Genomic DNA, 13,962 nt, shown 5'->3' on the forward strand with positions numbered 1-13,962 from the left:
TAAATTAAACATTCATTTAATGGCATCACTGAGCATGTGCTGATTGTCTACATTGTGGAAAAGGAAGCAGGCACATCATAGTTCATATATTAACTTAATCAATACTGACTTTTTTTTCCATTTTAGAAATGCTCTTTCAAGTTTTCCCACTTTTCACAGAGGATAAGGCAACGATACAAAGCATAGCAGCAAAACATGGCCATACTGAACCCTAAGCTTCAAGCCTGACAAGGCTGCAACATTGCACGTCTGCTAAGAGGAGTGTGTGCACATATTAATTATTTTCAACACGTTGTTACAGAAGCAAGGAACAGTCTGCTGGAAATTAAATATGGGAACTTGGATCCCCCAAAACAAGCAAGAAAACGGCAGATTTAGCTTCTGCTGGTATTTGGATGATCTTGAACATCTGCTAAGTGAAGTTTCTGTCTGAAGCAAGGAGTCAAGGAATAGCAATCAATGAGTTCAGCTAAAAGTAAAATGTCTTATGCTCTTCTAAGATTACATGCATTTCAGGAGAAGCAAGTTTTGAGGTAATTTCTGAAGACGTTTTTAAGAGGCTCCAGGATACATAGAACCTTGTCTTTCATTTATTCTTAAAAAAGGACCCTAAGTAGCAGGCAAGCATGAGAAAAATGGATAAGTTACATTTCACATAAAACATGCAACTGTAGTACTACTTCACTCAAGTTTAAATCATAGCCATAGATAGAAGTAGGGTGAAATATTTTTTTAAAATATGGGTTCTTTCTCTGCCATAATCCCAAAATAAGTTCTCCTCTAAAGTTGCTGTTTTATTTATTTCACTTATATCTATCTTTTCCCTGAGAGCTCAAGGTGGCAAACATGGAAGCCTTTCCACCTTTTATTTCTCACAAAAGAAAACTAATGAAGTAGCTTGAGTTGAGAGCAAACATTGCCCAAAGTCACTCAGGGAGTTACAGTGGTGGAAGGTGGACTTGAGCCTGAGGCTCCCTGGATTTAGTTCATCTTAACTACCACACCGAGTTGCTACTAGGCTATGTCAAATGGGGGTCTGGAGCGGGAAATTATGCACATTAAAAACTGCTCTTTAACATTTTTTAAAAATTATGCAAAATCAAAATTATGTTCCTTAATTTCACACTAGGTGTGACAATTGGGTCTCCACAGTCTTGGTCCAATATTCTGTCTTATCCTTTCACTATTATTATATTTAGTATTACTATATTTACTATTACTTTACTATCTTTATTATTATCTTGAGCTGTGGTTGTGCAGTGGTTAGAATGCAGTATTGCAGGTTAATTGTGCCAACTGTCAGCAATTCGATTCTCACTAGCTCAAGGTTGACTCAGCCTTCCTTCCTTCCGAGGTTGGTAATATGAGGACCCAGACTGTTGGGGGAAATATGATGACTCTGTAAACCGCTTAGAAAGGGTTGTAAAGCACTGTGAAGCAGTATTTAAGTCTAAGTGCTATTGCTATTACTACTAGAAACAATAGAAGTAAGACAACCAGGTTGGTGAAGATAGGCATTAGGAAAAATGATATGAAGTAAGCATACCATTCTTTTAAAAAATCTATATAGTAACAGACATACAGAGAGAGAGAGACCCTAAGTTATAGTTTATTAAGCTATGGAGAAAAGTAGTACTGAGCCAAAAAATGACACGGCCCACTATTATTCAGGTCTATATTGAGAAGAGTTTTGTGGGAAGCGTGTGAAATCAACTTACAGCTCAAACATGCAGTAAATTCCACAGTTTCTTATCAAACTCTTAAGTTAGTTCACACTTGATACAACCAATTTCCATTCAAAGCCACTAAGGAAATATTGCTGTGTTCAAAAACTGAGCAGAAGGTAAAGTAACCAGGTAAATTTGGAGATGTACAAAGAAACGGAAGTGAAAAGAAATGGAGGGAACAAAAAGCGGAAAAATGTGAGTTGCATGCTATTTAAAATAACTTGTAAATCATGAAGAAATGTTAAAAGTTTCTCGGCTGCAGGATTAAAAAGACAAAACAGATCAAACAGTTCTTAGACTAAGGTGCAGTTGCCTCACATGCACTTAATTTTACCCTTTCTATAAAATGAGCTAACACAGCTATTTGATTAAGACTAGATATTTCACAAAAAGGATACATAGAAGAATTCAGTTCTTCCAGCTACAGTAGAAAAAAATATAAAAAGTTGTTTTTATATCTGTACTTATTAATATTTGTACTTATTAATTGTCCAGATAATTTATCGGTAAGTCTTAATTGTATTTAGAAAAGAGACTGAGATCTACTGGAATCCCAACTAGAGAAAGAACTGGATGTCAATTTCCCACAGCAATGTCCCCACACTGTTCTTCAGTGTTTCTAAACTCTCCAGAACATTTTTTCGTCAATGATGGAAAAATAAACTGAATTTGCCTTTTCTGCAGAAGACTTCTACTTTGGGAAACAACAGCGGCTCATCAATTTAATACTTTTTATTATTCAAACATTTTTGACAGCACTAAGCTAATCTTGCATTCCACATGAGATTCGACTTTCATCCTTTACCAAATTTCCAAATGCAAATGTAATGATACCACAAAGAAAGAATGCAAAACGAATATCTAAAACCTATCAATACCTTTTTGTTGCTTCCAGAGATTGTAATGTTGAAATTTATGAAAATTTAATGATATTTATAGGGTTTTAGGGAGGACTGAGGAGACAAAAAAACGAAATGATAATTTCCTTTTTAAATGTATTCTCCTGTTTTAAAAAAGGAAGGCTGCAGTGTTTTTTCTTTATCAATAGAGGGTGGTATAATATTGGGAAAATGTTTCATTGTCAGTGCACCCTCACTTATGAAGGAAACGGTTACAGTTTGAACAATGTAATTTTGTTATTATGCAAACTCTACAAAAATAACAAAGCCATATATTTTTGAAGGATAAAAAACAGACCTGAAGTCAGGGAAATTTTTGCACTCTGCTCTCAAGTGTGCAAAATACTTCATTCTGAACATAAAATTTCACAAAAGTACAGGGTTGAATGCAAGGCAGGATGTTTTGAGCACTGTGAGACAGTTTTGCTGTTAAAATGGGTCACTCTTTAAAAAAATCTGGTGCTCAAAATTGTTTGAAGCACAGAACTGAAGAAGCAAAACATTTTCAAGGAAAAACAAAGTCCAGTTGCCTTTTGAAAAAGCACCTTTGGGATGTTTGAAACAAACCCTTTGCAAAACTCTTTTATAAACTCCCTGCGCCCTGCTTATACTTACATCTGACAACAACCTATCCAGATTAGAGTCGCTAGTTAATTTTCTTTTATCTTCAGGGAGTTCTTCCAACTCTCCGTAAAGCTCCAAGTTCAAGCGGGCCAACTTCTCTTGCATTTCTCTTACATGTTCCATTTGCTCAATAGAACATTCATTTCCTGAAGTAAACAAAGGTATAAAAGAGCATTAAGCCAAAGATTTGATAATAATTAAAAGTATTAACTTTCCATCATGCTAACAAACAGATCAGAACTGCTACAGGAGGCTTAAGAAAATGATCAAAGTGCAACATCGTGCCAGTGCTTTACTCTTCAGAACTGAAGGGCAACATGACTTCACAAACCAGCTTCAAAAGAGTACTTTGCTTGAAATAGTATAGAAGCAATGTTCCCCTTTGAAGATCTGATAACCCCATAATTTAGTTCTTCTTCATAGTAATTCTCCCTGAACCTGTCCTTCCATAAATCTTGCAGATGGTTTTCTGCTTTCTTTAGGCGATTCCAAGCTAAAGATGTGGCATCTCTGGAGACTTTGAAGCCACATATCATTTTTTAAAAGTGGTTTTGTGGGGTGATAAATAAATGTGATTTATTGGATTTACCTCACCACATTCAAGAAAACTCTTGTTAGTTTACCCCTTCCATCAATGTAGTATCATAAAACGTTCACAATAAAAAGAGAGAGAGAGAAAATAAATTACAAATAGTCAGCCAACCCTAAGGGAAGTTTATGACGCCATCTCAAATCTCAAAAGCTCTCAGTAAAGCTCCACTTTAATACCTTACAGAAAATCAGAAGTGTGGGGGTTGATACAATTTCCAGGAAAAGGCTCTTCAAGAATGCAAGCACACAAAAGGACAAGCAATCTGTGAGTCTCCAACCCTGTTAACTTTGCAGATGTGAGTGACCACCAGCAGGTTCTACTGCGACATATGGGGCAAGATTAGTTAGAGAAGGTAGTCCTGAAAGTACCTTCATGTTAAGTCACGTAAGGCTTTAAAAGTTAAAACCAGCATTTGAATTGCACTTAGAAACCAACAGGAGTCATTGTAGGGCACAGGTGTCATGTATTCATGTCAGCATGTAACAGTTAGCACCTGGGCTGCCACAGAATGGATCAACAGAAGGCTCCAGGTGAAGTTCAGAGGCAGTCCCGTGTAGACATGTGCTGCAGTACAGACCACTGGTGGCGAAGTCATACCATAATCATTTTTACATCCTTAATGGTATAGGTTCATTTTACTATTTTCAGAAATACAATGTAATCTGCATGACTTTACTCATATATCAAGTTTGGCATGCTTATTAAATGGAAAAGTATACTTTAATCCATTGCTCCAAAATGTTTTCCTTCCTTACCCAAAGCCGCTTATCAGAAGGGTCCCTTTTACCCATTGTAGGTAAAACACTTTAATTTCAATCTCCCTTAGGGGATTCGGTAATAGATTTGTGTGTCATTATCCAAAGAGCCTGAGTAATTTATCCAAGTTTGAGAAGCACTGCTTTAGTAACATGGTAATTTTATTTCTGGGTGTTTCTTCTATCCTTTGAGGCTTACTTAAGACTTTAAACAAAAAGTCAGCAACAGACAATTCCACAAGCAAATCAAGCCTTGAATCTTCTTCCTTCCTTCCTTCCTCACTTGTGGCCACCTAGGAACAGAAAAGCACCTCATTGTTGCCTTTGAGAACACTGCTTGTCCTCCACATCCAGGAAGTGCAGTATTCTGCTGCCCTAGATAAAGGCCTACTTATTACAAGTCAACAGAAAGTAGGGCTGTGAACAAAGGCAAAAAGATGCTTTGGACAGTGCAAGCAATGCTTACAGGACAGCTCTCTGCAAATCAGGGGTATCTTTTCCTAGTATCAAATGCTTCCCTCCAGTTTCCGCGTTATTCCAGAAAAACACATCGGATTTTATGAATTGCAAGAGAGTCTACAAGCAGGCCTCTACACATTGCTTAGCCATAACCAGAGACATTTGGGAGAAATAAAACAACAGCTTTTTGTCACATTGTGTTCATTATTCTAAAGAAAACATTTCACACAATTTGTTTCAGCTTTCCCAATCTTTCTGAGGAAAAAAAAAACCAAAGACAGAAAATAATATAAAATTTCAAATATCTAGCTATAATTCATAACTGATGGGCAAGACCCAGACCATTCTCCCCATGCTTGGATATGTAGCAAATAAAATTTCTGTCTCATTGGGAGGATAAAGTAATTTATTTATTTTATTTATTTATAAAAATTTGCTGCCCATTTTGTGGCTCAGGAGACTCTGAGCAGCTAATTTAAGTATGTATTATAATCACTTACACAGCTAGCAAGAATATAGGCCTGTGAGTATAGTATGCTGAAATATATATGTTACATACTCTATTTTCTAGTCTTTAATAGGTGAAGCCATGACCACCATGGACAATTTACTCTGAATGCTAACTTATTTTTTAAAATCTCCTTCTCTTACAACTCCACTCCTTCTTTAAAAATATAAATTCTGAAGAAAGAGTTCGGAGAGCAAATATATTAAAAATGGAATACAAAACAGGGTTGCCAGACTCAGAATTGTTAAATAACATTACTGTCTATTTTAGTGTTGATTTTTATCTTTTAAAACCTTTTTTAATTATCTTGAGTATTCACCACAATAGAAAACTGTTACATAAATCCACTAAGTAGTACCATAATAGCAACAGTACATTGATCTAAGCAACTTGTTCTGCCTTGAAAAAATAAGTTTAATGAAACATTTCCCAATTTGTATGTCTTCAGCAAATCATGCAGTTGCTTTCAGTTATGCTTTCAATGTCCCACTTTTTCCAACAGTGATCACATGAGCATTTCAACATGTAATTTATCTAGGGGAACAGTCAGAATAAAAATACCAAATGCTTGCAGTTTTCCAGAATGGAAGTCATTCAGAAGACTCAGAAGTCCTTTCTCCATTTCTTGAACATCTGATACATCTGTGAGAAATGAATGCTGGATTGGAGCTGACTGGGCTCCTTTGTTTTCCACTCCTGGTGTTTTGGCTTTCTCTTTCACACCTCTAAGACAGAAAAGTTGTCATTTAGTTCTGCTTGCTACTATGAATGTCCCACCTCAACAAATGCTCTGAAGCAGGGTTGTCAAACACGCGGCCAGCAGGCTGGATGCGTCACACGCTGGGCACGCCCACCCCCGTTTTAGCAAAGGGGAGAAAGTCGCGATACATCACAATGCGATACATCACATGACGTGATGCTGCGAGTTTGACACCCCTGCTCTGAAGGAAGAACTTAACCCCTTCTCTCCCAAACACATACAAAAACAATTCATTATAGGAACTCAGATTAGGATTCATAGGATTAGTTTCTAAAGCTACCAATGAGGTAGCTTATGTATCATATGTCCATAAATTTTGCTTTCCTTTATCAAAAGATACAGAACAATTAAAACTCGGACCACACATTTTCTGAATAGTTTATATTCAGAGCTATAATTGCACTCAACAATGAACTAAAAGGCCACCATCAGTGAGCTATTGAACAGCATTACTTGGTCTGTTGTATGGATGTTTGGGTGGTTTAGGGGTGGGGAAGTGTGGTGGGTGGGAGTGTGTTTGGGGATTGTTATGTGTTGGACCTGGTCTTTGGGTGTTAAGTGAATTTCGTTGTATGAGTATACTGTGTACAATGACAATAAAGTTGTTGCTATTGTTGTTGCTGCTGTTGTTGTTGTTGTTGTTGTTGTTGTTGTTGTTATTATTATTATTATTATTATTATTATTATTATTATTATTATTATTGCTAATGGAAAACTGCTTAAATAGTTTAGGAAAGTTTTCAGTCTCTGGGAAAACCCTCCTTTTCTTCTCTAATTGGTATGGAGCAACTATTTCAATTGCTCCACTAAGTGAAGTTATCCTATTGCGGTGTCTCATTTGGACAAATCATGACAGGAATCAGCTTTGTTCCGACTTTCCAAAAAAAGATACTGCATCATATACACCTTCACCATTCCCTAATCCACATTAATTACAGTATGCCAATTCCACACTTTGCCTTTAAAAGCTGAAAGAACTAATCTGGTATATTTCAGTTCCAACTGACTGTTATTTGTCCTCTTCTATTCTTGTACCAAGTACAAGAATAAAAGGAAAATGGTTATTAAGGCTGAAGTATTAGCCCTTTTCAGAAATCCAGACAATATTTGTCAGAACATGCAAGCCTTGTTACAATATTCAGCTCCCTCAATTTTTAGCTTCTTGTATTGTACAGGAATGTTTGAAGATTCAGCTTTTAGTGAGACAGCTGACTTCCTGTAATAGCTTATGGCCTCATGTTTGGGCTTATCTCTTGAGAAAATAATTTAGGAAGAGATATTATAGGTGCCACCTTATCTTGACCAGCATGACCTACTATCTGATCAGTAAAAGTAGCAGAGTAATATGGCATCTCATGAAGAACTTGCTTTTTCACTTTCTTATATTTTGGATAAACTGACTTATGCTGTATTTAAGTAGAACCTGTTATTTTGATTATTGTTTTACAATTGCACTCTGTTCATTGAGCAGGCGATTCCAGACATGCCTGGATATTTGCTATCAAAGCCTTGGATGTATCCCTGGATGTATTTTTCAAATTTATATGCCACTCATATCACAGTTCGAGGTAACTGTGAGTGGCAAAGTAACTATCTTACATGCTATCAGTTACTAGGACCTTCAAAAGAAAAGAGTGAGCTTGCATTGCATATCACTATTCCTGAAAGAAAAATATAAGCCCATTTAAGGGCTGAATGTGACAGGAATTCACATATACACCTTTAATATATCTTTAGCAGCCAAGAACTCATCTTTGGAAATAGTGTGTTTGACTGTGTTTCGAGTTTACATTCAGAAATACTTTTATTTACAGAACACTGTACAACCACTTCAAATCCAGGAGGGAACACATTGTTCCATTCTTGAGTATTAAGAAGAAAAAAGAAGAAAACATGGGAAATGTTCCTTGGCTCGAATAATTAGCAGAACTTGCACTGCTGCCTTCATTCTGCAATGTTCATTAGACCTTGAAATGGCAATGAATTTGTTCTAGAATGGAGACATTTCAGGAGCTAACCAAAGGATGCTATCTCTTTTATCTGGACATGTCCTGTTCCATTTCCTGGCCAAAACATTCCTTGCCAAATCTAAAACAGAAACAAGTAAACAAAACAGCTGAGATATTTCTCAGACCATATTTGAATTGCCCTGTAGTTAATTTTTCTTTACCCAATTCCCTAACCAGAAGCAAGTAGCTCTGCGAAACTTGAAGTCAAATATAGGAATGACAAAACAAAAACAACAACAAAACAGCAGAACAGAGTATAAAATGTTAGTGGCGGGCTGCTTCTATTCTTTGTCTCAATGATTTTTGGAATTATCTCCTCTATCTGCTGAAATGACTGCCATAGCCGCATTCTTTTTTCAAACAGTGTTGTGTTGATTGGGTTTTGTGAAAGACTAAGAGCAAAGATTACTTGAACACAATTGAAGTCTGGCCTCTTGATCAGGGTTTTTTTTTTTTAATATTATTTTAACTAACAGGTTTCATCCCCTGAAAATCTTTTAAAATCCTTCTTCTATGGCATCCATCTTTGAAAGCTCTAGCAATGCCACATGTTGTCTGATATTTTTATTTTTCCTTTGAAGGTACTGTTCCACTTTGCCTTTCACGCTTTTTGAAAAAAAATCTGGAAAATTGTAGCATCTGGGGATTAGAAAAGCCCTGAAGATTGTTTCAAATCTTTAATTGTTTCAAATTATAGGGATGTGGAGTCCCTGGTGCTCTCAAAGCTGGGCTGTTTGCTTACAGATATTTCATTACATTCATTCTCCTTGGTAGTTCTTTGATTAAGAGAAAACTACATCCCCACCAAAACTGGCAGGGCAAGCTGCTGTATGAAAATAGAGAGCAAACCCCACACTTACTCACACTGATGATGTCACCTAGTTGGGTAATGAAACACCTGCAAGCAAACAACCAGCTCAGAGAGCACCAAAGACTTCACTGTTCAACTCTTGAGCTGCAGATATTCTGTTCTATTGGAATTACGGGGTTGGCAGGAAATCTCCACTATTACTAATAGTTTTTCTGTGTGTGGGGATATATTTTATCCCCCTTAAAACCTTGAAAAACTGCAAAAATCGTGTTCCTTGCCCTACCCACTTGAGATGTCATGCAAAGCTCCATGAAGCTTTTGAGCTTATGGAAATTTGTATCCAAATATTATACTGACAGGAAGAAAAGTAATTTCTTCTTTTGTTTTACGCACCATTTTCGCAACTAGTAAAGATCACACTCCATTTTAAAAATACAAAACTCCCACTTAGTTAAAGAAGAAGCATATATGTGTTTGTATGTGTTTAATTAATCTATCATAATAGAACCAAAATTAGTTTGGAACCAAATATTGCCTCTAATGACTAAACTCATAAATGGAGTTTGGATGATTTCAAAAGGGGCCAGCATCCTTAAGCTTGAGTTTGTCTGACCTATAACCCTCCCTAAATGAAAGGAGTGGAAAACATCACACAAAGGAGCTCCTGGGGGAAAAGCTTCAAAAAAGGGGATGCCACAGACAGCTTAGCATGGCAAGCTGGATGGTTTGTGGGCCAGGTATTCTTTATCCCTTAAAGTCTCCCTGCCTGAAAATTGTACAGCCCTCAAATTTAGCCAGCTTTGATTGCGAGTAGCACATTCCATATAAAACCTTACCTTTTAAGCTTTGGTCTTTGTAAATGAACCTGGGATGCAGAATTGGTAAATGCTGTACTTTTGCTAGAAGGCACAGTGTTTTTCTTATTGCTGTGAACCTGACTGACATGAGTCATGGATGACTTGGGACTTCTCCTTTTGTTTTTTTTCTCCTCCATTTCCTGATTCTTTTATCTTTTATTATAGAGGAAGAGAAATAGCAAATATCATTTATATATACATATGTTAATCATATCGTGATTTCAATGGAAAAATACTTTTGCACAGTGTGTATTTTTATATTTCATAAACCAGCTTGATTTTATTTGTTTGCTGCCCATCTTGCAACAAGCCAACTCAGTTATACTAGAAATCAAAATACAAATCCTCTAAATTATCACCACAATGCAGCATAGAAAAAAAGCACATAGAAAGACAGCACAATGAAAGAAGGGAAAGAAAGAAAGAAAGAAAGAAAGAAAGAAAGAAAGAAAGAAAGAAAGAAAGAAAGAAAGGAAGGAAGGAAGGAAGGAAGGAAGGAAGGAAGGAAGGAAGGAAGGAAGGAAGGAAGGAAGGAAGGAAGGAAGGAAGGAAGGAAGGAAGGAAGAAAAAAAATCCAAAATCGAACAGGTGATTAAGTGTTGCACCCACCAGCTTGCCGTCTGTCCGTTTGTCAAATGTTAACGATGCAATTTGACAGCTACTTTCAGTAAAGGAAATATTATTAGTCAAATCCTATGACTATATATTCAAAGCCAGTAATTCCTAAAATATTTTCCAAATAAAAATAATAGAGATGAAGCTTCAAACTTCTAAATGGCTTTTGGGACAGACAAAAGCCATTTATTGATTACGGCCTTCAACTCTTTGAAAAGAAAGGTATACACTGGATAAATAACATACATTTAAATAGTCCCATTAACTAGTATTTCAACTGGAGTAAAATCAGTTCTATTTCCTATGGCCTTACTCAAAAAATGTTGTAAAATGTATTAATACTTTAGTTAACAACAATCTTCAGAATTTCATCTTCAAAAGTGGGTCTAATGTAATGAACATGTGATCCACGAAAATGTATTAAAATGTATGATAATTTCCATTAGAACTGTGGGAATTACTGGAAGGTCTGTAAGTGATATCAAATACAAATGCCAGCCAATATGATCAACCTTGCTTGAAAATCAGTATGAGTATACCCTTTAAAAAAATGCTGGTTATTCAGAAGAGAATAGATAACTGTTTCCATCTCTCCCACAAAGAATAATTCAGCTCCACTGACCTATTTTTAAGACTCCAATCTGTTCAACAAAAGCTTTGCATGGCTATCAAATTGGTATACTATACATGAATACTCATCAGAAAGCTCCTGAAAAAACGTCTGTGCATTCCTTACTATTTCAAGGACTGTGAGAGTTGTAATACAATTCAATTCAAAATGGCAGGTGTGTCCCCAGATTATGGTAAAAAAAAAAAAGTCAAGATAATAACCACACATACAATCCTTGAATGCTGCCTAGAGGTCAGCAATTGGATGAATACAGGGATTCCTCGATTTACAACTATTCATTTAGTGACTACTCAAAGTTACGGCACTGAAAAAAGTGACTCATGACCGTTTTTCACTTATAACCATTGTAGCATCCCCATGGTCCTGTGATCAAAATTTGCATGCTTGGCAATTAGTTGATGGTTTATGATGGTTGCAGTGTCCCAGGATTGCGCAATTGCTTTTTGCAACCTTCTGACAAGCGAAGTCATTGTGAAGCCAGGCCCAAAGGTGCTTTTTTCAAGAGACAACTGGACTTTCTGGTTTTTCTCTTCTCATCCAAGAAGCAAAACATGGATGAGAAGTGAAACATCTTCAACGAAAAACCAGAAAGTCCAGTTGCCTCTTGAAAAAAGCACCTTTGGGACCACCATGACCTGGATGACTGAGAATCTCCATCGACATTGGGAAGCCAGGTTCACTTTTAACAACTGTGGTAACTAAATTCATAAAGTGGGGCAAAACTCATGTCTTACTTAGCAACAGAAATTCTGGCCTCAATTATTATGGTTATAAGTCAAGCCTGTACATAAATATGTAACACTTGCAGTTTTGACTGCACCATCATGGCTAGCATTTTGATTTATTTTTTTTACCATATCCTGAGTAATACTTTAAGGAGAGAAAAATCTAGTCCCACAATTTTAAACCTAAAACTTAATCCTTTCCCTCTCAGCTCTTGCTTGACCTGTTGCTCTGGAAATGAGAGTCTCCTACCATTGGTAGTTCTAACTGGCAAAACCATTTTTTAGGATAACTGTGCTTGAGTGGTTCTTTGGTTTAAGTAAGCTGCAGCAGACTCACTTTGGTCTGGCTTTGATTTCAGTTCTGGATAAGTCTTTGCTACTCTCGGATATCAACAAATAACACCCTCATTGAGTCCAGATAAAACAGAGGCAAAGTAGACCGAAGCATCTGCAGAAAAGGATGTTTGTAAAACAACAACAATCACCCAACTTCATTTCATGACTTTTCCTATTTGAAATCCAAAGTGTTTGGTCAGGTCTGCAAACCCTTTAATCAAGGCCATATTTCAACGAAGGAATGGATTGAAATAGTTTTGACCTGAACCTGACTGTAACTTTGTTGCTTGTATCCTTGCGATTTATATTTATATTGATTGCTTCCTAGCATGACTTGATTGCTTATTTGTACCCTATGACTATCATTAAGTGTTGTACTTATGATTCTTAATGAACGTATCTTGTCTTTTATGTACACTGAGAACATATGAACCAAACACAAATTTCTTGTGTGTCCAATCACACTTGGCCAATAAAGAATTCTATTAAGCTGATCGATGCCCAAGGGGTCAAGTACCAAGTCCCGTGTCTTGTTTATACGCACTCCCACGGTCACGCAACAAGCGTTGTTAACGTTTTGCAAACGCGTAATCGATCCCACACCATTTTCTCAGTTAACCGAGTTGGAAGAAAAGGGTTATAGGGAGTTTGGGCTTCACCCTGTCGTGGAAGCGCTGCTAAGATCGGGGGTGGGGGGGGGGGGCGAGAGCAAGGGGTCCTCGGACCTACCTGCGGCGGCGGGGAAGTGCCCGGTATCTCCCCCAAGTCAGTCCAGTCCGACTGAACCCCCGTAACCTGCCGGCACTGGCTTATATCTTCCCCGATAAGGCGGTCACCCCACCCACCCCAACTCAGCCCTTCCGAATGAGCCGGTAGAACGAAACTTCCGGGCCTGCTCCAAACAAGAACCCACGTGCTCTAGGAGACGAAACCGAGAGGGGAGAACCCGGAAGAGGTCGGTCACGTGACCGCGCGTTCTTCTCCAGAGGGTCTGTTCCACGTCGCTGAGATGCTCAACCGTTCGCTTTTCTTTCTTTCTTTCTTTCTTTCTTTCTTTCTTTCTTTCTTTCTTTCTTTCTTTCTTTCTTTCTTTCTTTCTTTCTTTCTTTCCTTCTTTCCTTCCTTCCTTCTTTCCTTCCTTCCTTCCTTCCTTCCTTCCTTCCTTCATTCTTTCCTTTCCCTTCCTTCCTTCCTTCCTTCCTTCCTTTCTTTCTTTCTTTCCTTCCTTCTTTCCTTCTCTCCTTCCTTCCTTTTTTCCTTTCCTTCTTTCTTTCTTTCCTTCTTTCTTTCTCTTTCTCTCTCTCTCTCATCTCCCTTCCTTCTTTTTTTTTCTTTTTCTCTCTCTCTCTCTGACTTTCCCTCACTCTTTTTCTCTCCTACTCCATCCATCTACGCCCCCCTCTCCATTCATGCGTTGGACACTGATCGTCTTGTATTTGTTCCTTTTACCCAGAGAGAAAGGTTTGACTGGAACCCAAAGCGCTACAGTGGCCATGATCCTATCACTTTAGTTAAGTAGGATGCGTTACTTCATAGCTCCATTATCTCCCAGGTACAATAGATGCTGCCTAGATGGGAATTCTAAGATAGCAGGAACTAGGGCAGGGAAGAACATTGCCATGAGGCTTGCTTGCACCAGGAAGGGCAGGCATTG

At 37.5% G+C, this 13,962-nt stretch overlaps 1 protein-coding gene across 1 annotated transcript; it reads right to left on the reverse strand.

Annotated features, from left to right (window-relative positions):
• On the reverse strand, positions 1-13,185 carry CCDC28A (coiled-coil domain containing 28A). The gene is made up of 6 exons (XM_070952205.1): positions 13,038-13,185; positions 9,981-10,154; positions 6,126-6,289; positions 3,242-3,396; positions 2,126-2,148; positions 1-429 (listed from the first exon to the last, which is right to left on the reverse strand). The coding sequence occupies exons 2-6, from the start codon at positions 10,136-10,138 to the stop codon at positions 375-377; spliced, it is 555 nt and encodes a 184-aa protein (XP_070808306.1). The 5' UTR covers positions 10,139-10,154; positions 13,038-13,185; the 3' UTR covers positions 1-374.
• Positions 13,186-13,962: the final 777 nt, after the last annotated feature.

The sequence above is a fragment of the Pituophis catenifer genome, unplaced genomic scaffold (genome assembly GCF_029215685.1).
Source record: "Pituophis catenifer annectens isolate HBS135680 unplaced genomic scaffold, rPitCat1.0.hap2 SCAF_1, whole genome shotgun sequence".
Taxonomy (NCBI): Eukaryota; Metazoa; Chordata; class Lepidosauria; order Squamata; family Colubridae; genus Pituophis; species Pituophis catenifer.